Source organism: Phymastichus coffea, unplaced genomic scaffold (genome assembly GCF_024137745.1).
Source record: "Phymastichus coffea isolate CEN01 unplaced genomic scaffold, Cenicafe_Pcof_1.1 PCOF00068, whole genome shotgun sequence".
NCBI lineage: Eukaryota > Metazoa > Arthropoda > Insecta > Hymenoptera > Eulophidae > Phymastichus > Phymastichus coffea.
The window spans coordinates 521,718-549,626 of NW_026706879.1; the positions used below are offsets into that span (position 1 = coordinate 521,718).

The following is a 27,909-nucleotide window of genomic DNA, read 5'->3' on the forward strand; positions in this document are numbered from 1 at the left end:
AGTGTCATTTCGATATCGATATGAATTGTTGAAATGTTTTATTTGACATTTAGATTTTTGAAAAACGTTTTCGATATTTTTCTATTATCGATTTTTAAGAAGAAAGCCGATTTGGATTTACAACTCCCACTGTGCGCGTTTATTTTTATTGAATATTTCTAAAATGATAAATCGAAATATGGTAATAACCCTTTGATATTATTAATGATTAATCGTTTATCTTATAGAGCTCAAACGACAATAGTTGAAGAAAAGTATTCAATCAAGATTTAATAAAAATTAAAAAAAAAACTAGGTAGAGTTGATAGTAATATCAAAAATTTCAACAAAGTATTAATGAAATAATGCTATGTGAAATAATAAAGATTCTTTCTTGCGTGTATAAAAAATAAAAACAAAAATGTAGAAAATACATGTAAAAAATATAATATGAAATGAAAATTATCAGGGAAACATCTTGAGAATTCATTAGCCTTATCTTGCGGGTAAATTTGAATCCAAAGTGCAGCTTTTCATGCAACATCACGATTTCGAGTTAAGGTAATAATTAACGAAAAAATTCATAATCACTTCTTCAGCGTTTCTCGCAATTTCATACTCTCATGCACGTAGCACATTTGTTGCGATAGACCTGTCATATCCATCATGGCTCTTATGCATATATCTGTAATCCAAGAGCAAACGTGATACATTACACTTTTCGCGTGTGCTCGGCAATTGCTTTACTTTATTTTTCATATCGCCTTGATTTATGATCATTTTCTTTAGGTTCATTCGAAATTTATGTACTGCATCGCAAGGGAAATAATGCAAATATTCTTCTGAATAGTGATAATTTCGAAACATAGTTCTTAGCGTCATGAAATGCGGCGAATCAAATTTTAGTTGATTGTCTGGTAAGTATGCCTGGTAATTTTTTTCTCCGGTAAATAAAGAAAATAATAGTTTCATTTTGTAACAGCGTTTTCAACTTTAATGACTCATACGTCGAACAATATACATTTGAAAATGACGTAATTTATTAATTGAAGGTACATAAGAAGCACTGTTAAGGTTGTTATCGTTTTATAAAGTTAACGGGTACTACTTAATTACACGAGTAGTTGATAACAAAGAGAGAAAAACCTCATTTAACTACTAAGTACCTCATTTACTATACGAGAACATGAAAAGACATTGTGTTGATAAACTCCTCTCTGCACGAGAAGACAAAGGCGTAATGAGTTTTGTTAATGAAGATGGAAAAGGGCTTTGCCATTTGTCTCGTGAATTACACTAAATGTTACACAAGTAAGATCGGTAACTTCCTTTCACATCAAGATATATACAAATGACAATTATTGAGCTTGATAAAAGGCAAAATTTGTTTGGACCAATTTTGTATTTGTATATTTTTATATGAATTTGAAAGTCGTCGAGTATATGACTGTTAAAAAGCAAGCAATAATTCAAAATATAAATTAACAAACTATTATCATTGGTATCTCTGACTATAAGTGTATTAAAAAAGTTGCTGTCTAACAGAAGCAAGAAGTTGAGTTAATTTTCACCTCAAACGCAATTTCATCCAATTAATGGCACTGAAATGGAGTAAGTTGAATTTTCCGCTAAAAGCATTTCTAAGCGACTAATGCTTCTGCGAAAAGCATTTGACCGTGCTGAAACTTGTACACTGTAGAGGTGATACGAAGGGACAAAAAGGGACGAAGCTTTGATAAACGTTCCACGGGTATGGAAAGGTGACAGCGTAATGAGTTTCGTTAATTAACGCGAGGCAAAGGGAGGCCGTGCGCTGTCTACTTTAGGACTGTACAATATTCATTGGGCTTTTCTTATTTTGTCAATTCAAAATGCACAAAGTGCGACAGCCGGAGCAATTCGACAAAAGCGGAGAAAATGTGGCGCGTGCTGATTAAATCGGAACTAACGAAAATACTCGTGTCTCCACTGTGGCAATATCTAAATATGCAACTACCATACAAGTTGAAGTTCAGCCGTGCTTTTAAATAACTCGGCTGTTAATACTTTCTGTGCGATAGCGAGATACACAGCCTTGAAGATAGAGGAAGATAAAGAAAGCTCTGTAAAATCCCATCTGTCACAGCTAAGATAGATTACACCATTTTCGTCGCACTAATGCATGAACTTGTGCAATACGTAGTAGTCTTGCGTAGAGTAGAAAAACCAGTATACTACAAAGATAAAGAAATGTGACAGACAAATAGCGACGGACTAGTGTCAATATGCTAATTTCAAGTTGGTTTTTTTAATTATCTTTGGTAAACGTTACGGCGAGATAATTTGTTTATTCAAATGAAGATGGACGTGCTATTTGTGATTGTGCTGCTTATTGTTATCTTAGTCGTTACTTAGAAACGATTTACACTCTTGATTAATGGTTGGGCATACATCAATATTTATAGGCTGGCGGTAGCGTATTAGTATTGCTATAGAGCTGACAATGGTACGTGTAACGTACTCGAAAGTATTTAATATTAGGTAAACAAATAAATTGTGCGAGTTAGAAAAGTCTGGAAAAGCATTGGAAAAACAGCGATTTTTATTCTGAATTGGCGACACTCGGCCTCAAGTACTCCTCGTAATTGGGGAAAACCGTCACGAGCGACAGTGACATTCGGCTCGTCTTCGTGCTTCGGTAGGACGAAATTAACTCGGCCTCGCCGCTAATTATAACATTGAACGTTGAAGCGCCGAGGGGTGGGGCAGATTGCACGAAGGGGGACATAATATCGGACTTAAAGGTGAAAGCGTCGAAAGATCCCTGTCCTCTCCGCCAGATATTCCCCGCACTTGGCTTAATTTAATTGAAGGTGCGCGCGTGCTCGTGTTGCACGTGCCTCGTTAAGCTCCGCGCCCGGCTACGCATATCTGTCTTCGACATTTGCCGATTGTAAAATTGACCGGCGCCTCGCGGGCCTGGCCTTCTCGCGAACTGCCGAACGCTTGACGTCGCGTTTCCGAGCGATATTCGCAATAATTATTCCATCGCCAACGCCGGCATAATTAACGAGGTAACGGATACATACGTATCCCGCAAAACGAACGCAACCGAATCCGCGTATTATGCAGTCGCGGCGCGCAAACACGGCAGCATCGAAATATTAATTAAACGTAATTATAATGGCGCCGACGAAACATTAATTAAACATCGTTCGAAATATTAATAGCACATCGCCGTACAAAAGGCCTTCTTCGCAGCACCGCGCGGCGAGAATAAAAACGCCACGTCGAACAAAAGCTCAGTTCATTGAAAACAAAAGGCAGAGGGGTCAGACTGTTGTCGCTGGTAAACACAATATAAAAAATACGAGTGAATTTCGCAGCGAAGGAGAGGGAGGGGGAGGGGGAGAGAGAGAGAGAGGCGCAATATTGCCAAGGGTGGCACGGCGAGATATCCGCTGCTGTTCGACATCAAAGGCGAACGTACACGTCCGAGAGCTTGCGTGCAGGCGCGCTCCTCTCTCTCTCTCTCTCTCTCGTATTTTCATTTCATATGCCCGGCCGATTGTACACGCTTGCTTGCTTTTTCTTTCTGTATCGCGCGCGCGCGTGCGCCGCACTCGTCGTCGTGTCACGGCTGTGATATAGCGCGGGCAACGATAAGCTCGCAGAGCCACGGCACAGAACGGCGCTCTTTTGTCGTTGGAATACGCTCGCTCGCTCGCTCGTTATTGCTAGATTCGCCGCGTTCGCGAGGAGTTATTTCGCAAAATCAAGCCGAGCTTTAATAATCCAAGGCAAACGAGCAGGAACGAGACGTTCCGCTAAAAGTATATGGATAAAACTGGCGTCAGACTATTAGCGTGCCTTTTCTTCTCACGCGTGGTATTAACAAGTCGATTATTTGTTGTACAGCCTATCATTCACCAACAACTAAAACTAAGATAATTATCTGTCTGCGCGCAGAGTCGAGCGAGTGATGTAACAAACGGCGTCGCAGGCGAGTGAAAATGACAATAAATAATTCAGGTCGCCGCAATGAGACAAGTGAAAAGAAAAGGGGAGGAGGGGTAAGCAAGACGGAAAGGAAAGCGGCCTCCGTCGATATTCCGCTGCTTTATCGGCGAGCAGTCCTCAATAATTCATGAAAAAGAAGAGAGAGAGAGAGTCTGCGGATAGTGCCAATTATAAAATAACGAAGCGCGTGCTACCGTCCTGCCTCCCGCATGCCTTCGGGCTGTACGGCGCAGAGCGAGAGAGTAAAACTTTGCTGCGCGCTCGCTGCCCTTTGTCCCGGCCGTCGGCTGAAAAGCTCGCGGGCTCCCTTTTCCTCTCGGGCTTCGGACGCCCGTCATCGAGCAAAATTGCTTGCCACTGATTCGCACTGCTCTGCGCTCGCGACTCGGCCGACGCACGACGGCGCGAAAACGTCGATGCGGCGACGTCGAGGCAAATGCTAATTAGTTTGATTCCCGGGGTAATCCCTTGTCTTGCGTTTAAGCTATTTTGCATTCTAAGAGCGCGACTCTCTTTCTCTCCCTTGGCTGCCGTCGCGGAGAGCGCAGACGAAGAAAATCGAACTCGAGGGAAGAGAGCTCGCGACGCCACCGCTGCCGTGCCCGTAATACTTGCCAGGTTGATGATTCCACGGCTGTCTGGTCCAATTACCAGCTGGAAAAGCCTCCCCCTTGATTTCATATTCAGATCCGCTGCTGTCTTTTGCGGGCTTGCTCCTGATTCTTTGCGAGAACGACGACAGCGGAATAATCCGGAACGTCGATCCGTACAAGTGCATTCTCCGAGCGCGATCGGGCGCAATAAGCGAGCGCTCGCTCCAACCGAATTTCCCGCGCGGGGGATAAAGGCCGAGCACGACAAATGAGCAAACAGCCGAGTTCTCGCGCGCCAACGGAGAGAGTCAATATCAAGCCAAAGTAAACAAAGCTTCGGACGCGGAGAACGAGAAAGTTGGCCAAGAGCACCGCGAGGCTTTGACATGGCTGTGGGGACTCTTGCGCGCGGGAAGTAAAGCCCGTGCAACGTCTCGAAACAGGCGAAGCCGCGCCAACGGGCAACCGAGAGTCGTGTTTGCTCGCGCGTGAACGCCACCAGACTACACGCGCGCACGCGCGCACGCGCACTCGCTCGACTTCCAGCTAAGAAAATAGGGATCGAAATATTAAAATCGGGAGAATCTAAATGACGGTTCGTATTTCAAATGCAAGCGTACTGGAATTTTTATTTACGCTATAAAAGTAAAAGAAATTGTATCTTTATTAGGTATCTTTTGATTAAGATGGAAAATAATGTGAGGAGTGCGTAAGCTGCGGTTCAAAGGTAAAAATAATATTCAAGGAAGGCATTTCGATTGCTCGCAACAATGAAAGCAGCATACCAAAGCGCAGTCAATTGAAAAGAAGCCAAGCAAAGTGCCGCTGGCAAACAAGAGTGCAGAATGCAGCATAATGAACTCCGCCTGAAAGCACAAGGGGAGTATAAAGTCAACCGTCTCCCCATCCAAGCAGCTGCACTCGTGCCACCACCGCCGAACTCAAGGAAGAGAGCAGTGTCGTATGCACATCGGAGGGGGCGATTATACTTGAGCGATTTGCCGCGAGGATTCGCGCCGTAATTACTCTTCGAGGATCGGTTAATTGAGAAAAGGTGACCTCGACATCAAAGACGCCAGAGAGAAAGCTTTAAGCGTTTGCCTTCTACCGCCAACTGCAAACCTCTTTTATTTCATTTTTTTTCCTCCTCTCTTCGTCTCTCCCGTTCTTTTTCACTTTTCGTTCCTCGCTACCTTGCTCATACCTCCTTTTCCCCTCTTTTTTTAATCCACTCTACTATCCATCCTCTTTCTTTTTCATACTTGCACGCTAAACGAGGATCTTACTCGAGGCTTTGTCGGAAAAAGCACATCTTGCGCATTTCTTTTGCTCTGCTAATTTTTAAGTGGTCGCGCTTCTTCCTAATGCTTGAACAATTGAAAATAACCACTTCCAATTGCAAAATACCTTTCGATTCCCTCTTTTGCATCCTGACGTAGCGTCTCCATCAGCCTTGATCCCTCTGCGTATATACTTTTTTCGAGTCTCACCCTATCCTACGATTTCTCCTTTCTCTTTTTTAGCTCTCCTCGTGCTGCCGTTGTGTGTGTGTGTATGGGTACCCCTGGTCTTTCGGTTCTATTTTTCTCTTGATCCCTCTTACGGAAACGTTAGCGTGCTTAAGCTCTCGAGATGACGAGGCGAAAGAATTGCGCTGGGATTTAAAAAGCAAAGGAGGAATCGGGAAAGGAGAGTGGCGTGCTGTGCACCATTGACCGAACACTGCTGGAAGATCGAGTACTGAGAGTTTCAGGATGAAGTGTTCTCTTCTTGCGTATTCGCTTTCAACAATTTCTTTTTTCTTATTCGCGAAGAAATCAATTACTTTTCTCCTTCGAGATTTATTCTTATTTAAATACCAGCAGTATATAAAAAATGTTGTTTATTTTCAAAACCATTAAGGATAAATATAGTCCATCGCGACTAACTATTTCTCAAGTTCTAATGAAATACGTAAGATCGGAATGTAGTTTTTGGAAGTTGATTTTGAGCCAAAATTATCAATTCATTGAACAAGAGGAAAGGTCCAAAATCAACTTGCCGATCATAACCTACTTGTATTTCAAAAACAGATAATAACTTGAAATAGACTTATATGATTATGCCGGGAAGCCTCAGCATTTCACAGTTGGTAGTTTAACAGTAAATCGTATTGGTTGTCTTGATATGTTTCTATCAAGTTTCAAACTTATTTTATACTCCTCGAAATTGAATAAATTAAGCCAAAATACTCCAAGCAGTTAGCATACATTTCCTTCGTTCAATTCCAAGATAAGCAAGCACAAGCCTTGACCACAGTCGCTTGATAAAGCAATCGAAAATCTTATCTGGACAATGATTAGCGTCACGAGATACGTGGGTAATTTTTTACGAAAAAGAAAAAGAAACGGAATATGGAAACGCACGCGTAGCACGAAATGCGAATTCCATAACTCATTGGAGAGAATTGTATAGGTAGTGAGAGAGAGTGATAGAAAGGGGTGTGTGTACACGCCCGAAAGCTGAGTCACACTTACACGCTCGCGTGCACGCTCGACTGAAAGGAAGAAGCCTGACTGCCGCGATATAATCCTACTACTTGGGGGGACGTGGCGGCATTATACATACTGCCTGGCGCTGCTGGGATTCGGTGGAGCCACGGCGGAAGCGAAAAACTTCGTAATTAAATGCGAAGAACGAGCACCGAATGAATAATATAGTGTCGCTAATTTCGCGCGACTGTCGATGAATCTGATTGCCGAGCGAACATTTGATTCCCCCGTCGATGCTCCTTTCAGAGAGCAAGAGGCTGCGCGTACACGTGGCGAACGAGCTGGTCAGTCATTTTTTATCGCGACTAATGGCCAACCGTGGATGATGACTCCGGCTTGGCCAACGCGACCTGCGTACCCAGCCCTCGTAATTTCACCTTCATGCCTTATTCAAACTTATTTCGCAGCGCGACACATACTATCCTCTTTCAGCCAAGTTTTTTTTTTCTCCCTATGTTTGCTCTCGTTTTTACGACGAAATAACTTTCCCCTTTCCCTTTTCTTCTTCTTCTTTTTTTTTCTTATTTTTCATCTCTCGCGTCAACTTTCTTTTTGGGCTTATTTATATTAATTTTGTCGGCAAAGTTCTTCGCCGCGAGTGAATGTTCCTTTTTCCTTCGCGTGTCGTAAAACGCAAGGGATGGTGATGCGATGCTTTAGCCGAGGATAAAACATTCATGAAGGGCTTTGAAATAGAGTTATTATCAATACACGTCGTCTGTGCGTAGTACTTATCGTGGTAACTCGACGATAATTGCTCTGGTGAATTTTTGATGTGACACAGTCCTTTCATTAGACAATATTCAAAAACCCATTATTGTAATCTGATAAAATTATCGAGTAATTTGATAAAATATTTCTAAACAAATTGTGATTCATCGGTCGTTTGGAAAAAAGAGGGTGAAGGGTGGGTGGGGGGGGGGGCGAAAGATTTAAAGCAGTTTACGGCTCCTCCGCCTCATGTATTTTTACAGGTGAGTATTCGCTCAATGGGGCCAGTAAATTGTCGAATTCCAAAACGCTCCATAAATTCAGAATTAAATTCGAACGAGCTACAACCGCACTTGCCCTCCATAAAACGCATATCCCCCGCTCACTTTTTTTTTCACTTTCTCTCTCAAACCTTTCAAACCCGCATACTCTTTGTAGGCGCGCGTTAGAGGGGCTGCATGTCCCTGTGGTTACAACCTCTTTTTTCTTTTTTTTTCATTTGACACTTTACTCTCAGCGCGCCCTATTTTTCTCTTCTACTCAACTTGCCGCTGCTCGCCTTCTTTTCTTTTTTTTCGGTTACAGATATGAGACGGGGTTTGAATTTAACGGCGCGTCGGTAATGTACCTCGTTTTGCAGTGTGTTTGAAATCTTTTACTCCTCAAGGAATTCCAGTGCAACGGAAGCCAGAGGGCAAATAGAAATTATGACGCCGCTGGAATTAAAAGAATTACAGTTAAACGGTTGTTTAATGTTAACTGCTTGCTTAGACTCTTTCGTCCGTAAAAGTCAGCTGATATATACTGCGAGACTTTCCTTTACGAGCTTCTTTTTCTCCTTTCTTTTTATTTTTCTACCTCGAGAGTGAAAGACTTTTAACGAAGTTCAGCAAGACAATTTCTCCGATGTTTCAAGCCAGAGACTTTGTATAATGGCAAAAAGTAGAGGCTCGCAAATTTGCCGTGCGAGAGGAGATCAAACGATTTGCAATTCAATCGTGGCTGAGGCAACTATTTCGAAAGCAAACTACATAGAAAAAGGAGCGAGTGTCGATGGAAGAAGAGAGTGCTCAGGAAATAAAAAGGACTAATATATATATATATATATTCTCCGAGCCGAATGGCTCTCGACTGCGCACGCACTGCACACGATAGATTGAGTTTCAAGTTGTTCGCCAACAAACTCGGAGCGCGCTCCAAAGTCCAACGGGTCACCGGGCAATCGCTGCCCCGTTCTACGGGGAATTCGCTCTCCTGGCTAAGTTTTCTTTTATATTCTTCCTTGATCTCTCTCTCTCTCTCTCTCCCTCTCTCTCTCCCTCTCTCTCTCTCCCTCTCCGTCTGTTACAGCTTTATGGGCCAAACATTGGGACATTGCGCGCAAGCCGCGTCGCGATTGATATCGACAAGGCGTGTTTCGATGCGGAGAGGATCGACGGCGTGTCGCAACGTATTGCTTCTCGGCTTTGATTCTTTGAAGGAGTGAAAAAGGAACGATATCAGATTGCTCGATATTAGACGGCGTATCAAAGAACAAAAGAAAACTGTCGGCGGCATCGAGTGCCTCGATGGAAAATTGACGGGATTAGTTGAGCGTCCGCTTCGCGTGGCTCCGCTCGCTGCTTCGTTCTCGCAGATTTTCAGTTCACGTGCGGTAAGTCACGTGTAACCGACTACAATTGAACGCCAACTCGTAGATCAAAAAGCTCCTATCGCGGTGCAAAGCGACACGCACAATTCATTTCTCAGCGATGGCAAACGCAAAAAAACCACTGTCCCCCTTCCAAACAAGGAAAAAAAAACAGTACATCTGCCGACCGTTCAAACAATCTTGTTTTTTCAATTCGACACCGTCGAGTATACGCCTATAGTCGAAATTGGCGTGTGCGATAAACATGCGCTTAAAAGCTGGGATGCTCATATATCTTGCGACACGCGACACTGTTTGTCCTTCCCAACTAATACCCCTCGAGGCTGAAAGTTTTCGCTTTGAGAAGCCAACTATAAGTCGCACCACATGCGGTGCTGTCACGCTTCTCTCTTTTTTTATTTAAGCGCGCGGGACACGACCAAATTTGTAGCTAGTAAGCGCGACCCCACGAGGGTGATGTATATATAGAGGTGTTTGCCAGTTTGTTGGCGACTATACTTAACAACGGCTCGTGCTAATGGCGCTGCGAAATGTCGGCTAGTGGATTAGAGTTAATCTATGATTTGCTTGTGAGCTACACTTTTTTTTACTTTGATCTTGTCGTACATGATTGGCAGTTCAATGTAAGTCAACAGATTGAATAGACGTGGCGATGGAGAACAGCTTATTGTTTAATTAGCTTACCGGTTTTGCCAAGTGATTCTAAAGCACATATATCTGCAGAAGAAAAGAGACAAAATTCTCGCAAAAAAATCAATTTTAAACGGTGTGTAAATTATCCCTGGTACGTGCATTTAATTTAACACATGGTCAACAACTGACATAAGTAAACATACGTGTCAATCTCATATTTCCAATGTATTAAAAGCAACTAGTTCAATGGATGGTTCATAGCCGACCTGCACGAATTGACCATCGTGCAACACGTGACCAAAAAGCTTTTTCGGTCGTACGGAGTGATTACTCGTTTTGTCGGTAGCCTCAGCTGCTACTTAGCAATGTCCACCCACAGTCTTCTCTTTGGTTTGTCCAGGCGCGAGGGGGAGACGACGAGTGTATTTGCAGTCGAGACCTACATAAAGTGTATTTGCTCGCAGCGCCGAGTCTTTTATTCGACACGCTTACGATCGTGTACTCGTGTGAGGCGCGCGAAAAAAAAACGTCATAGGTAATTTAGAAGTCAACGATATGTTGGCTTTACTTACGTGGCAGTTGTAGCTTGCACGAGCTTTTTTTATATTTTCAAACTGCGCACGACGAGACGAACGTGTGTATAAACGACGTAGTAACGTAAGAATCCAATAAAATGGAAGCGGTAATGTTTCAACTTATTCAAATGTCATGGCAAACGGCAGCAAGTTGAAGTTCCGCTGCACTTTTCCGGAGCCAGAAAAATAATCAGAGCAGTAAAAAAAGAGAAAGCTTCAGCGCTCACGGGGAGGCGAACCGTAATGAGTGCGAACGGCGTAATTTGCGGGCGCATGACCGGAAGTAGCCGCGGTAAAAAAAGCTCTGTTTCTCCTTCTCCCCCCCCCCCCATATATATAAAAGCTGGCCGAGAGAATCTTTCCCGGCTTGCGTTCATATTTCAAAGGCTTTCCGGGAGCGAAGTCGTTTTCGTTAAAGCGCCTCGCGCAAGGCAACTTTTAATTATTGCGCTTGAGGCCCTCCTGAGGCCACCGCGAATTAATTGGATTCGACTTTATTTACTTGTGCGCTTGTCTTGCTGTGCTTTTTAAAGCATGGTTTCCGAATCAAAATAGAGCTTAGTATTTTTCTCGGACAATTTACGAATCGAAATTAATACGCGCCGAAGGTTACGTTTGTTCATTATCCTTTCAATATTTGCATTTTATTTTATACAAATACGTTTTTATACAAATAATAATTACCAACGTTGTGCATTACTTTCTACCGGTTAGCTTTTATTAATTGTGCAAGCACTTCAAAGAAATATCACCGAACAAGTATGCAAAATGATCATATTTTTTCATGTTTGAGGCAGAAAAATAGGTCATTTATAATCTTGAGTCTTACAATTTTCGCGTTTTTATTATTCTACTCAACCACGAAGCGAATATTATCGTGCGATTAACATCATCAAAGTCTACGTGCATAAAGACTCGTACTGTAATAAAACTAGATTTCACTGTTCATTCAATTCAATAATTTTAGAATAATTTGTCGTAATACATTACATTTATTGTTATCAATATTTCTTTCATATTTTTTTAAATTGAAGTTGATATTAAATGCAATATTGCTCGTTGTGTGATCACTCTAGTGTTTAGCCTAATAATATGAGCATTGCAGGAACATTCTAACTTCATAGTCTTACTCGCCACGAAATTTTTTGTCACAAATATGGTAAGCCATTTAGTGGTCTGAAGGTATACCAAAATCTGACAAATTTTTATCCCAATTTGACATTTTAATGTGAAATTGTAAAAAATATATATATTTGAAGCTTCTTTATTGTTATAAAAAGTTTAACTCTTGAGACACGTTCTGAAATGTAAATCTGGCGTAATCAGCAAACAGATGTGTCACGTAACTTCTAAATCATTCTAAATTTCATAGATGTTACAAATGATAAATGTTCACGACAGGAATGATTGCGTGCTTTTCTAGTTCAAACCTTTCCGATAGAAAGGAATATCTTTTAAGTTGGGCTCTGCGACAAGATCATTTGGACACGTTCGTGGCCAGCTTATAGAAAAACGGGAATAACTGAATTGCAATTGAAAATTGAATTCTTTTCAATTACTCAGTTCAATGATAAAAAAGCACAAAACTCGCTCAAACATTCTAGCCACCTTAAGAATAACGTACTGTAGTGTAACATTGATGAAAAGAATACAAAGGAAGGTTATATGATGTTGGTTTAAAAAAATAATTTTAAAATTTCGGTGATAGCTCATCACTTTTGTGTATAAGGATACAATAATAAAATTTTGCAATATCTGATTCATCGACAAATAAAAAAAGTTAGCATGAAAACCACCGAACAATTTGTTATCAGTATTATTCCTTCCATATTCACGATTCCTTTAAAAAAAAAAAAAATTAAGCAACCATTGCCGTATATTATTGTACTAGGATATCGGGAAATGTAAAAAAATAAACAAATACTGAGGCAAGACGCAAGTACATTTGATTAACGCAAACGCAACGATCAATTGGACAAATCCTATAGCCTTGAGCAAACAACAAGAGAACACATAAATTTAATCAAGCATTCGCTGGATGACTCGTTGTTCCCCTGCTTCTCTCCTCTCTTTCATCGTTCATAAACATTCTCCACCATTTGGTACATCTATAATTCAACTCTCGCATCGACCCATTGTCGTTCTTATTCCGGGCAACGGCCTCTTTTCTCACGCTGTGTGACGGGCAAATCTATTATTTATTAAAATAAAAAGAACGCACGCACGCGCTCTTTTTAAAAGCCCTCAAGGCTCCCCATCTTATTTCTGCGACGTATACATACCCAGCCCCTACACCTACCACTGTGTATCCGTCAACACTACGTGTAAACATGGCGCATTTGTATATTTAACCTCATCTACCATTGGCGTGAATTGGATGCTAAGATGCTGATGTAAAAGATGTTTTAGAAGCGCATGTGAGAATATGATGGAATATCGGATTATTTGCGTTAAGAAAAGCTGATCTGCAAAATAATTCTTTGATGGTTTGCTGAATACATTTTTTTTTTCCAATCCGTACCAAATTTAGTAGATTATTTAAGAGCATTATTTTATAAACGAAAAAGTAGATCATTTAAAGAGTAACTGCAGGTATCGAGCTCACAGCATAGACACGTTTAATCCATCATTATGCATCCTGACAAAAGTGCGTCGAGCTTTCTTGGCCGAAATGCCACAATTAAAAATGAAAGTACTATCACGGAAAACGCAGTGGCGTACTCATTTGGAGCGAGCAAAGTAGCCCCCATTGCACAGCACTTCAAATCCAGCCGCACGTGCGCGCCTAATTCTCTTTCTCTCTGTCTTTCACTCCCCCCTCCCGCTTTATCAACGGTGGTACGCGATGCGCCTATAAGGTGAAGTACCGGCCGGCGGCGATATTGCATTAGCGCAGCGCGAAAATCGAGTTGGTCTGCGAAAGTGCGCGCGCGTGTGGCGCCGCTCTAATTTAATTTCAAAATAGCCGACGAAGGGTACCGGCCTAGATAGCTGCTGATAAGCTCTTCAACGAGCAGCAGTAACAGCAGGGTTCAAGCTACTTCAGTGGACCGGAATCAACAGAGCTCGAGACCCTAAAATCGTATACTATTGTTTTGTAAGATCGTCGAAAAAAAATGCTGTCGATTCATTGGCAGTCATCTTACTTGTAGATTATTTGCTTATTCTATTAAAATCTAATTTCTCAATCGCTTTATTCAGAAATATTTTAACATTTACGTATTTGACAAAGTTTTATGAAATTTCTCTGGCTTGGTACGATTTCATTGGACCCATACCATGCACACTTACTTTGGCTTAACAAAAATTCTATACTGAGTGTATGCAACACTAATAATTGTAAATGCAATTAGCTACCGTGAAATTGATTGTGTAGAACTTGGTTTCATTAATACTTTAGTTATCATGAAAACTCAACTTTTTTGTAATCTTGTTTTGTTCTATGCAATCTATAGCAAAGTAAAGTTAATTGATTAAAATTTTCGATACTATCCGAGTAATAAAAACCGCACAGTTAAATAGTTTTATACCCCTAACTCTAATCAACAGTTTTATCTGAAATATGCAGCACGAGAACTTTCGTATTTTTCATTTTCTTTTAACGATCATTTGCAAGAAAGATCATTTACGAGAATTGATCTTTCTTGCAGCTGCTTAGTTAGAAAATCTAAATTCTTAAATTTTTTATATACTTACTTCAAAAATAAATATTGTTAATTTAAGTACATTTCTTATTATTAAAGCTTAAGTTTATAAACATAATACACCGTTATTACTTAATGTAATGGATTTATAATCCTCAATTCCAGTACATCCGTTCGATTAAAAAGTTATTGCAGCAAATCATACCGTTTGTATGTCCAAGTGTCAATAATTGTAAGTTTTTGAAAGATATCGCGTTTTCCAGCTAATCGAATTGTAGATGCGAAACTGGAATTTGACGTCACACTACGATGCTAATGCATTATCTGTCGAAGGATGTCTATGTATGTCTGATTACGTGACGTTGCTAAATTTTATAGTACTACGTGACTCAAGTCCGCGCTTATGCAACGTATAACGGCATCTCGTTGGCGCTCGGGCTATAACTTCACAGTGCCGTTTTGAACTACTAAGTTACGGAAAGACGAGCCGTAAGTGCGGATTTGAGGGCAGTGCTATAAAATAATGAATGATATACGTGACGTAAGTAAGAATCGACAGCACGGCATTAACTACTCTTACTGTGTTCGGGCGTTAACTAGTCGTCGTATTAGGCCTTACTTACGGTACTAGTATTGTTATATACTAATCCCTAACTATAGGATATTGTTATTAATATTTAATTAAAAGATATGGTAACGCGATATAACAATTTGTAGAATTTTTTTGCAAATATTTTTCAATTCACCGTACAAAATATTCTAATAAGTATATTCGAAAATGTCATACTTTAACGATATTTTCAAGGCTGCTCATAAGAGCTCACGTTGAACATCACATTTGGATCGTCTTATTTCTCCGTCTTTTGCATGACAGAGTAAAATTAAAAATAAATTATCTATAATTACTATAAATTAACTAGTCAGGTAACGTCCTTAAGGCTCTGTTGGCGTTACCGAAGAAGTTTTTCCAGGGTTTTTCTCAAACAAATGAACTAGTCAACTTAAAACTTTTTCAGAACATCCATTGTACGTAAACAAAGAGCCGTAGAGCCGTCTTTTTGAAAATTGTGTTAAAAATCAAGAAAAAAAATAAAAAACTGCGACTAGTTTTAATTTTTTAATTAATTTCTAAACTAATTAGAAAAATACAACTCTTTATTGCTCTTGCTTTATTTACGACGGATGTTCTGGAAAAGTTTTAAGATGACTAGTTTATTTGGTTAAGAAACAACCTGGAAAAACGCTTTGAGAAAAACCGTTATACGTTAATAATTTGCAGTTTTCATGAAACATCGTAATCGTTCCACATTCTTTAAGTCTTAAGGTACCTAGGATATCCTTCAATTTTGTCAAAAATAAATATTGAGTGACAATAATAAAATCTACCATAAGCGTTTATTAGGGAGTCGTGTAATTTTTAATTATTGAAGCAAGTTTAATAGTGACTTTTATTTAGTTATTAGTGTCATTCCGCAATCATTATAATCTAAAGAATAATGTAAAACTTACGACATGCCGTAAAAACTGAAATTACTTTAATTTGATGGAATCTATAATATTTATAAATTATATTTTCCTAGAACATTATCTTAACGAAAGACAAAAAATCGAATTCTCACAAGCATAGTATTTAGACGTATTGTATAAAAATAAAATTATTTAAAAAATTCAGTAAAAATTTAGAAGAGAATGTCAATGTAGGAAACAATAGAGCTATTGGAATCTGACATCTAGACTGCTGCCACCTATCGTGACACTAAACAAAAATACACAAGCAAGTTCTTTAATACAAGTAGGTTACATAGACCAGAGTGTAGCTATAACAGTCCAATTTCTCCTTAATTTTATGTCGAGAATTTTCACTTTTCCGTACTCTCTATAGCAATATCCCTCTTTAATCTCTGTCTATAAGATCCAAGGTAGATAAAAATGAAGCCTGAATGGGTAGTGGGGTAGTCAACACTTTGACTTTACCTATAGAGCATGTACAAACAGACTAATAGTGTACTGTCCGCACATTAAAGTTCAAGATCCAAATAATTTTTGATGATTGAGCATCGATGATATTAAATGCATTTTTTTTTGGACAAGTTGCGGAGATATAACTTGCCAAAATAAACCCTTTCGCCTACCTTCATTTAGTGTCGTCGATATTTAATTGACGAAAAAATTCAGATTTTGAACTTCGCGCGTCTCAAATGCTCGGGCAGTATTCTGATCATCTGAGGTTGTGACGTCCAAGAAAAGACTGTTAGCTATTGCTTTGCGTCGCAAATTCATACTTGAATAACTGTTCTAAGTGTTGACACTAGCTGTTGACATTGTTAACAAGTCATTCAACTAGTGCCTGTGGGGGACAGCTATTTTGAAATTAGCAAGGTGATGTTGTTTTTAATATTTCAATACAATTTTTCATTTATTAGTTGGAAATCGAATCGTTTTTTTATAACTAAATGTAATAAACATGCCAACGAACGTGAATGAAATTACGTATAGATTCTGGTGTTTTCGATTGAATGAGAACGTTATATTATACTGTGAAACAAACGAAGCTAAACTCGAGACAATTATGTTAAAATTTAATCATTGTAAAAGCAGTATGTGTAGAATAGGAAACTTTGTATATATTGAAGTTAAGTTTATACTGTTTACCTTGACATATTTTCATCGAGAAGTACATGGTATATAAACATAGAAAACTTTACGAGTAAACTTTTGTTTGTATGCCGACAGCAATTATTACTATCGTATAATCGTGGCTAATAGATCTAAGAGTAAACATTTGGAAATGGTTTTATTTGAATATTTTAGCAATTCCTTATATACGACTGAAATATTTAAAAAAAAATTATTTCATCGACTATAAATAAATCATCTTTTCAAAAAATGCTATTTTATTTTATAAATTTATGATATTGTTTGAGACGGTACTACAATTTTTGAAAAGGAAATAACGTATTCTTTAATAAAATGTAGAAAGATCATTGTGATGTATTCCTCATTACAGATAACATTGCAGCCACATCGATTGGATCAGATACCTGAATAAAGATAGGTTAAGATTTCTACCAACAAGAAGAAGTTGCTCGATACTTTGCCTACCACAAGTAATCTATTATAGGTAAATATATGCTCTATACGATTGATTGATATATTTTCGGGATTGAGCCTTTTGTATAGCGTGAAAAATTTCGAGAGTGAAAAATTAAGAATTCGCTGTCTTGTCGATAAATATATGCAAATAGCGGCTTTTAGTAATCCGACGATTAATAAATGCACCAACGACTGTAATTTCGCCACAACAAGTAAAGAAATAGTTATTATATTCCAGATAAAAACATGGATATTGATCTTCGAAATAATCTGCTGGGTTGTTATGTTCAATGTGAATTACCGACCTCAAAATTGAATGAGAGATTTCGATATTCCAAGCCTACCGCTGCATGGTCTCCTATGGATCTAGAATTAGCATCTATCGAATTAGTCCAACAGAATGAAAAGAGTACATGGAGCTTACGCGTGACTAGGCCAATGGAATATCCGAAGCTTCCGAGAACAGTCAATTACGTAGACTATTTGTCTTTTGTTATTTCGAAACAGACAAAAAATGAACATTTTATATTTTATCATGCAATGTTGAGCGACAACGATAAAAAATCGGTGCTAGCGTCAGCAACTGGATTCACAGACTCGAGCAGTACCATATTCAGTAATGTTCATTTTGATGTTTTGAAAACGTTTATATGTGACATTGGTTGTCTTTATATACATTTGTATTTAATAGATAATTTTGTGTCAGTCGATGATTTGATCCTATTGAAACCTCCAGCAAGCTCCGGAGAGCTAGATATTTTACAAGAAAATTATTGCTGTAGCTTTAGCAAGGATCTTTTTGATATGTTTAATAGCGAATTGTTAACAGATGCCGTTATCATTGCAAAAGATAAAGAATTTAAAATTCATAAAGCTATCGTTGGTGCTAGAAGTAGTCGTTTTGCTACTTTATTCAAAACTAATTCGTCAAACTGCATATATCTGAAAGACGACCGTGATCAGCCCATTAATCCTAGAGTTGCTAATAGTTTTATCAAGTACGCGTACACAGGCGCTGTTGATAATATTGAGCAGTACGTTATCGAATTATACGAATTAGGTCATATGTATGTTATGAGTGCGTTACAGTCAACATGTATATCGTATTTGAAGCGTGTTGTGAATGTAGATAATACCATAACTATATTATTGTTGGCAAAAAAATATGGTATCAAGAGGCTGTACAATCCTATTTCCACAGTTTTCAAAACGCGCGCTAAGGAAATATTTGATAGCAATAGCTTTAATGCGTTTATGTCGTTAATTTCATCTTAGTATCTTATTTTCAGATCATCATCAAGATGGATCAAATAAACGTTATTGATAGTCAAGATCAAATCAGACAGTTTGGAACTCGTTGCTCTTTGATTCTCGATCAATTATCATTGCGAAACTACCCATATGAAACTGCGTCTCACTTATTTTGCACGATAAGTAAGACGGGCATTGAATATAGATTCGTGGTAAAAGCTTACAAAGATGAATGTTATAAGCTACAGATCGATTTTCTTGGCGACTATGACGATGAAGACTTTACAAATTTAAAATTTTGTTACGCGATTTGCGATAAAGTAGGTAAAGTAGTTCATCGTTCTGATCGCACTGAATCATTCAATGTGTCTCGAAAATATTCCGGCTTTTTAATGTCATACGAAAATTTGAAAAACTGGACATTCGGTTATACTTCGCCGCTTATATTAGTTTTCTACATTATCAACCACGAGCCTCTGCTGGAAAAATCTGGCGTTTTAACTGGCGTTAAAACGGGCTTGCCTACGAGTCACTTACACTCCTCGACCGAATGTCCATTATCAAATGATCTATCAAATTTATACGAGAAAGGCGATCTCAGTGACTTCACCATTGTCGCGGAAGGTAAGACCTTTAACGTTCATAAATGCGTTCTTGCTGCGAGAAGCATAGTATTCAGAAAACACATTGAAGAAAATATTGATCACGAAAGTATGACGCTAAACCTTAAAAGCGATATTGTCGAGGAAATGCTGCGATTTATTTACACTAATACTGTACACAAATTAGAGGAGCTAGTATACGATTTGTACAATGTAGCAAAAGAGCATCATTTACAAGAACTCCGAAGTAAATGTATATCTTACATGGTGGAAGCCGTCACTGTAGATAACGCCATGAAGTTAATATATTTTGCAAAGAAACACGATGAAAAGATTTTACAAGCGAAAATCACTGATTATTTTATGAAAAATGTCGATGAAATTTTAGTAAGCAAAGGAACTGATGAATTTTTGAAACCGCTTCTTCAATGTAAATTGAGTTTGAATTCTTTTGAAAGTCTAGCTAAGGATTAAAATAATTGTATTTGCGTTCGATATTTAAGAGAATTACTAGTATACATACTAGTGAAACGTTAACTTTTGAAATGTATTTTGAAATGTATTTCATAAAATTATAAATCAATTAAAAATAATAAAGGTCTCGCTTTTGGTTGTAGTACAAACTTACAGCTATTACATAGCGTTAAGGCGTTAGAAAATCAGTTTATTTGAAAATATTTGCTTTACCGTACTAAGATTTTGAGCTAAGAAAACCAAATCAACGAGTAGTTATTTTGCAGAGAATAGAGCATCTGAAACATCTTGGCCGTGGCTGAAAGTTTGTGCCATTGTAACCTCCTTTTCATTGTACCCGCCTGAAGATAAATGACGTAGCAATCTAAGAGGTTACCCAATTCTTCTTCACATAAAATATCATTCTAGTTTTTCTCTTGGGCGTGCATAGAGAGAACAGAAAGATAGACGGTCACGACGAATCAACGCCGGAAGAAAGTACTAGAAAAGAGAAAAATTATGAAAGTCCGGCATCGAGGGTGGAAATATAACTACTGTCTTTTCTTATTTTTTTAAGCTTTTCGCAGAGCTATCAGTCATGTCAAAATGGAGTAATAGCTTTTGCTGCTTTTCTTCTTTTAATAAGAGACGCTATTGTGTGCTGCAAATGGCTGACTGTATTTTTGAACGTTAGACCAAAATAACGGTATTACAAGAGGACCCAAGCTTAATATTTTTTATGTGTGCTCGAAAAAATAATGATAAATTTTCATTTTTTTTTTTCAAATATCATCTCTTTGATCGGTCCCGTGTAAAACGCGATCATGCTGCGCTTAATCATCGGAACTATCGTACATACCGAGCTAAAGAGTGAATCGTAAATCGTGGAACAAGATAAAAGCACGCCTTCGCTTGTGTGTAGCGCCCCGCGTCAGCCGAGTACACAGAAACATCCGCGCGCGCAGAAAAAAAGAAAGATTCATCCGGCAGCCGGAGGGGCAAACGCCACCTGCGCGAAAAGTTTCGCGCCGCAAATAAAAAGAGCGAGAGAGAGGGAGAGAGAGAGAGACAGAGATAGATAGGGGGAGAAGAAGGAGAAAGTCGAAATACGGGAAACGAAGGGCGGACCTTACATTTTATAAGTGCCCGATGCTCCGACTGTCTCGATACTACCCGCGACATGAATTTTAACGCGAGTGCTAGAACTTTTTCCTTATAACCGCTCGATCTGCTTACTCCGAGAGCTTTTTGTATCCTCTCTCACTCGTCTCAGTTTCGCTTTTTCTCCCTCCCTCTCTCTCTCTCTCTCTCTCTCTCTCTCTCTCTCTCTCTCTCTCTCTCTCTCTCTCTCTCTCTACGCGCGCGGTGATGCATTATTTTTCTTTTGCTCACACGCGTGTGCTTCCCGCTCAACTTTCCCTCGAATTCTTTTCTTGCTATTGCAACATAAAGTTTGTTCGGTTTAAAGCAGGTTTTCGAACGTAACTTACAGGTCAAGTGAGAGCGAAAGCTAAAGACTGTTCTTTTTTTCCGAGTCTTCTCGTTGTTTGGCGAAATAATCTACGAATTAATGCAAATAACTTTCATTGTTCGGTAATTCTACTTGGTAATATAATTAAGTTTACAAAATTTATTACACGAATTTATAACGTCGCTGGAGATTAAGATTTATCAAACGCGCGACCTTCCGACGATAATAAATCTTCAATACCAGTGACTAAAATTTGTCTTGATTAGAGCCATTCGAGACATTCTACTGTCTACAAATCTTCCAAAACGTTCAGCATTGTATTCGTAAAATTGACAAGTAAATTTTCGTTTCTTACCAAATTAACTTATCGAGCATCTTAGAATTTCTTTGCTACTGACCTGAAACAAAACAAAAAAGATATGTTAAAATATAGTAATGAAAGATGTACAACGTAGTTGAATATAATTGAAATTACTGTCATACTAATCCTCAAAGTCTGCGACAAAAATACTCTCTTTCACGTAAAAGAAACTTCCGTCGACTTCACCTTTGTAGCGATATCCTTAGACGCCATGCAAATACAAACCGAGAGAGAGAGAGAGAGAGAGAGAGAGAGAGAGAGAGACGACAGGATGGTATAAAAATAGAGCTCCCCCGGAAAAAAGAAGAAAGCAGAGCAACAGGACAAACAAAAAAACCGCAGAAAAGACTGACGCGAGAGCAACACGACACATTTTATCCCGCGCACGCAGAAAGGGAATGAATAAAAAGGACGCGAAGCATCTTTAACGAGCGAGCATATAGAGGTCCCTCGAGAACGACTCGATGTACATGTCGAGCGCTTATAGTTTATCCCATGCTGACGGACGTCTAATGGTGTCTCCGCGAAAACGTCAGCTCATTATAACAAAAAAAAAAATAATAACAAAGCGAAAGCAATCATTTATTCTTCAATATTTTGTTGAACAAGCCGTACTTGGTCATCGATCAAAAAGAGAGACGCGCCCGCGCCTAATGCAAAAATCCCCGGCTCGTCGAAGCCATACACTCGCGAGAGCAACGTGTGTAACGCACAAAAGGGGTTCATAGGGGTCTTTCTTCGTTATAATACTTCCGTAGACAAAGACGTCTTAAAATTTGCGCATCGATATATCTTCTATGGGTTCCCTCCCTCCCTCTCTCTCGATGTGTATTCATTATTCATACGCTATGGGCCAAAACTCGCGTGACGCCGCGAGTATAGAGCTTAAGCTTCTTATCGAAAATCCTATAAGATGACTTTTTCTCCTCTCCCCGTGGCTCCGGGGAATTAATTATTTGCGAGATATGGGTTGGGTATTACGCGTACGTTTTTCGGTGAATGCGAAAAAATTGCGCGCCTAAAAATCGCGCGGCGCGCGGCTGCGGATTTTGTATATCGCAATCGGCGCGACTCGAAGGATTGCGCAAGGCCATTAGTCGCATGCCGGACCGTGTTTATTCGCGGCGATAAACATTGATCGCCGTCGTTGCGCGCGCGTAATAAAAGCAGAAGAACAAAAAGAAAAAGCGACACGCCTCGACGGAAGTGCTAAAGCCGCGCGCGATAGATCGGCAAAAGAGCCGAGCAGTAAAACGAAAGGAGCCCGCGAGGAAAGTGGCTCTCTCTCGCTTGGAAGAGGCGCACGCGTGTGCAATTTGCAGCGGCAGCTCGCGCGCAAAACGCAGGGTCTCGCGCGCAGAGAGAGAGAGAGAGAGACCAGAAGAGTCGTCCATTATTCCCCGTTGCAATTACCTTGGGAGCTCGCTCGCGGTCTCTCTCATGAGCGCGTGACACTCGGCGACGCGGTACTCATCCCGCCGCTTCCCCTTTCGGGAGACGACGACTACGACGACGACGACGACGACGACTAAAGTATACTTGAGAGATTTGCATTCGCCGGCGGGAGGAGGAGCTAAGGTCTCGCTCCGCGGCGCGCGCGTGCTGCCACTCTTGCGAACGCGGCTTTGCGCGCGCGGCGCAGCCACCGGCGTTTCGTGTATTTTCGCGCTCCGACGGGCGTTTTCGGAGATGCGAGTTGACCGTGGCGGCGCCCTCCCACCCCGGCCAAGAGGATTTTTCTCATACGCCACAGAGAGCCCCGACCTTTTCATTTTTCATGAGATCCTTATATGCCCCTGTTCCGCTGCTGCTGCTACTGCCTCGGATCGACGTGCATCTCTTTCGAGGCAAATAAGAACCACTTTCATGCCAGGCAGACTTTGTTCATTCAAATGCTTAAACTGTTGCTTTGGCTGACAACCGTTTACTTATGTATACGTTCTTTTCTCCCGTCACTGGGTATTTTGCGTTTATTTTACTTCTAGCGCGGTCATTGTTGCGCCAAGTATCAAACTCAAAGTAATGATTGTAATAAACGTCAAACCAATCGTAGATTTCTAAGCCATTTTAGCAAACTTATTATTCAATATTCGAATCGTAGGTATTCGAAAAGTAAGGTAAGTAAATAGTTGCCGACAAATTTAGAGACTTTTCTTACATTGCCAGCAGTCAGACATTCTATGAGATTTTGTCGGCTTTTAAGTCACATACATGAGCGTAAAGGTAATTTTTATTCGGCTGTAAATAAGGTTAAACGTCGGTATGCAACACACTCCCAGTCTCTATCTTGAACTATTTTTAAATTTAAACCGCCTGCGCGATGCTCATCCTTACTGTTTTAATGTCAGTCTTAGTATGGATTTCGTCAGCTTATTTTTAGTAGGAACGCAAATGTACAGCTTTACGTGTGCGGCTTGGCTCGATGATTTCAATAAGCAGCTATAATTGTCAGCACGTTCAATCCTACTCGAGAGTGGTATTTTGCTTATTGCTTTTCTCGGACTTTATACTCGACAATGAAGTAATCGGAAGTGCAGAGTCATTTTTACGTTAAAACAACAAGTCAAAAACTCCTGTACGAGCCGCCGTTCCCCATTTCAAAACTCATACGCACAAACCCAACAGGCGAAGTAACGAGATCAGCGTAATGAGTCGGAAAGAAAGAGAGAGAGGGCGGAGAAGAAGAAAGCTTTCTCAAGAAAGAGGGAACACAACATAGCAAAGCTCGAAGATGTCGGGGTTCGCCTAATCTCCGAGGCAGAAGCCAAAGGAAAATCGTAGGATCGGGTTCCGTTCCGTCGGTCGCCTACCGGCCAGCAATTACACGTCGACGACGTTTCATTCGACGGAGGTGCCACTCGAGAGCCACTCGGCGCACGGCGCCGCAGCCGCAAGTCAGGTATCCACCGCCACTATCCCCGTTTCATACCCATTAAGCCCAGTACGAGTTGCGCGCAAGCATTTGCCGCGAGGGTCGGGAGAAAAAAGGACAAGGAGAAAATCGATCTCCGGACATTTGCCCGAGACTGGGGCTCTATTTCGAATCCCGCAGCAGACGGCATTCGTCGAAAGGGAAATAATTGTTCCAGGGCGCAATCTCCCAGCAAAGCGTACGTTCTCCGCTGCGTTGTTGAGCGTGCAAGCCGGTTTCACGTGCATTCGTCGTGACGCGTGACATCGAATGTCGGGAGCAACGGCAAAGCGCGTCATCATCGATGCCAAATATCAATTGGGCAAACTTATCCAATTAGATGTGACACCGAGCCCTCGCATCGCTCTGTCACAACACGTCGTCGGAAAGCTCGCGAAAAAAGCGACTTTGCTCTCCGGAGCTCGAGCAGAAGCGCCGTAGAAGCGAGTTTGGCCGAGAACGAAATTCAAGTATAAAGAAGTTACGAGCAAAGTCGCGAGAGAGGAAGCGACAAAAAAAAAGAAATGTCAACGGGTAGCTCGCCACTGCAAGCTCGTCGTCCGTCTCTTATCCGGGAGCTTCCGTGCAGCGATCGTCGTATAGGTGACTATAACGCGTAAACAGAAAGAGAGAGCCTCGCCTTGACCCTTAAGGGGGAGAAACAATAAGGGACCTCGGGCACGAAAAAAAAAATAAATAAATTGAATCAGACAATTTGGGAAAGAGTACGGCTCGGACGAGGACGTTTTTAGTGAAATCTAGTTATATACGAGGCGCGCGCCCGCGCAGAAAACAATCTCCTCAGCGCGCGACACGAAGCGACCACCGGGCTTTTGTCGCGCGTTATTTTTACGTCTTTTGATGTCCTAATGAAATCCCACGGCAAGGAGAGATGGAATTATACGTCGCTAAAAGAGATCACAAGGGGCGGGGATGAAAAGCTACCGCCGCTGTTTCTTCCTCCTCGCGGCAGATTGATCTTTACGACGACGACGACGACGACGACGACGATGGTTTTTCTGCGCCCGCAAGATTGAATGTCGGTGCTTACGTGATGGGGCGCTTGTATCGCCCGATTAGTGCTTAATGACGCCGCCCGATACGCCATCTCCTTTATTAGGTTTATTTATGCCGATGAGCTATTTCTGCGAGCTGGCAATGATATTTCTCCAATGGGAACTCCCTTCTCTATGATGTTGACTCGTGTGGAACGCTCACGGAATTAAGTAAATGGCCATACGTATGTTCTCCTGTTAAATGGCCAAAAGCAACGAATTGCGCCGAAACGTTTCCACGAGAGCGATCGCGGTCAACTATTTGGAAATGAAGATTCTCTGCGTATCCTTTCCAATTAGCTCGATTAAAAAAAAAAAAAAAAACAAATAAAGCGTTCCGCTCAGAAGCGCCACTTAATTGACGAAAACTCGAGGGGGGCAGGGGCATTTAAGAAAAAATTACACGAATCGTCGACAGAATTGAAAGGGGGCAGACGACATCTAGGCGCACGCTGTACGTGTATACAGAGAGATCGTGCAGGGCGGAACGCGCGCGCGAAAGAGAAGAGAGGCGCGGCGATATCGACTGCAAATTAGCTTCGGGCGGGCGCGCGTCGAATAGAGAGTTTAAAGGGGCGCGCTCCCCGAGCGAAAGTGGCAGGGGAAGAGGGGGGGCGCCAAGCTCGCGGAGTGGCACGCGCGCAAAATAAACCAAGGCAACGCTCGGCGCCAAAAGGACACCGCGCGCCCCGGATTAACGGCGTCGCTCTGATTAATCTATCGCTATTCGCGAAAACGACGCCGCCCTGGCACGTCCCACTGCCGATTGGTCCACGGACCAATTATTGTTGCATTTCGTCGTTCCGAATAATCCCCAGATTTATATTAATCGTTTCATTTTTCTTTTCGCACCTTCGGCTGATGCACGTTGATTAATTAGAGCGCCAGTTAATGAGAGCGGATTAGCAGAAATAACCGATGCAACGATTTTCATGGCATGAAAATCAGGTAATTCGACCAAGAGAAAAAAAGAACAAAATGATAAGTGAAAAAGAAAAAAAATGTTCTTGTTCTCTTCTCTATCCTAGAAAAGAATAAACTAATACGCACACGAAATATCTGCATGTTACATGCGAAAGCCAGAAGGACGAAGGCAGCAAGTGTTAGTAAAAGAATTGCCGAAACGGAGGAGAGGAAAGCGAGAGGGCGCGAGGCGAAAACGGGTTGATCGACGAGCCGGCGAAAGTTAGCGGCGTTCGGCTACAGGTCGCGTCCCGACGGCGCGCGCACACACAAGTGGGAATCCTTAATCTTGTCTCCGGGATAATTGAGCCGAGATCGCAGTCGCGCGGCGCCGGCACGAGAGGCGACGACGGCATTTAGACGTCACGAGCACATGCTGGCTGCAATTCGTTTCTGCGTGCGCCGTGTCACCGATTTGATCCGCGTCCCTTGCCCCGTCTGCCTTCGCTTATTGTCTCACGAAAATTGAATCCTCCCCCAGGGCCAGTCTGGTGCGCGCGATGCTCTTTTCCACTAAAGCCCTTTTGTTTACTCTTTTCCGTCGCTCTGCGAAGGACCGTTCTGGGGCTGGCTCCTTCCTTCCATTGTTTGTTTGTTCCATCCTAATGAACTCTGCTTTGCCTGCTGGATATCGTTGCATCTCTCTTTTCGCCCGAATGTATTTTTTGCGCTTGTTTGTCGCGACTCGTGCGACGTTCGTTCTTAGATCGGTCGAAATGCCGTGCAGTCGCACCACGAACGGCGAAACGAGAGTGCGACGGGCGTCGAAACGCGATGCGTCCGGGGGAGACGACAAGAGAAAGAGAGCGTAATCAGCTCGCTGAATGGAGGCATCAGCGCTCGAGATTTTCGCGGTGGGCCGCGAAGAGACGACAAACGAGATTAATCGCCTCCGCTTTCGTAATCGGATTAAAGCCCGCGGAGAGTAGTCGTCCTTTGGTCGGTATTAGCAACATATGGTTACCCGCTAATATCCCCGAGTTTGCCGCTAACCGTAGCTGCTGCGACTTACGACTGCGCACATATGCCGTAGCGTGTTGCAGCAGGCTCGTGGCTACCTTCATTTGTAAGATTTAGACGAACGGCAAACAGCCGCCTCCCGCCCAGCGATACTTTCATTGCGCGTTATTAATTTTTTACGATCGCGCGTATATACGAGAGCGCGCGTTTGCATTTTCGAAAGGCTCGATTTATTCGAGGTCGGAGCGACAATTTTCCCGAGTCTCGTTAATATTTTACGCGTTGATGTGCGCACGGCCAGCTTGGCGTATTCCCGGCAAGCGGCTGCGGGAACATATGCCGCGTCATGGTTTATTGGCAGACTGCTACCGCGGGCTTGTATTTGAGAGTCTCTCGCCAACGTAAGCAGGCGAGTCGATCGATGGTTAATTCGCGTTTGATCGGGCGTTGTAGAACGAAACGAAGGTTGTTGC

The 27,909-nt window shown here is 41.4% G+C and overlaps 2 protein-coding genes across 8 annotated transcripts in view; one reads left to right on the forward strand and one right to left on the reverse strand.

The window, feature by feature from the left end:
- The window catches only part of LOC131667615 (tyrosine-protein kinase transmembrane receptor Ror), a 226,913-nt gene that overhangs the window by 78,903 nt on the left and 120,101 nt on the right, over window positions 1-27,909 (reverse strand). The gene's annotated exons all lie outside the window — the stretch shown is intronic.
- LOC131667618 (TD and POZ domain-containing protein 4-like) lies at window positions 14,733-19,907 on the forward strand. Of its 6 annotated transcripts, none has more exons than XM_058941157.1 (3): window positions 14,733-14,857; window positions 17,324-17,437; window positions 18,699-19,907. In XM_058941157.1, exon 3 carries the CDS (start codon window positions 18,711-18,713, stop codon window positions 19,734-19,736), a length of 1,026 nt encoding a protein of 341 aa, XP_058797140.1. In that variant the 5' UTR covers window positions 14,733-14,857; window positions 17,324-17,437; window positions 18,699-18,710; the 3' UTR covers window positions 19,737-19,907. The 6 variants fall into 6 exon arrangements, with proteins under 6 accessions (XP_058797140.1, XP_058797137.1, XP_058797138.1 ...); XM_058941154.1 differs by having other exon boundaries at window positions 17,648-18,705; XM_058941155.1 differs by lacking the exon at window positions 14,733-14,857 and adding an exon at window positions 16,558-16,695 and having other exon boundaries at window positions 17,648-19,907.

Coding starts and splice junctions, on each gene's coding strand:
- LOC131667618 (XM_058941154.1), top strand. CDS start 17,656: ATGGATATTGATCTTCGAAATAATCTGCTGGGTTGTTATGTTCAATGT.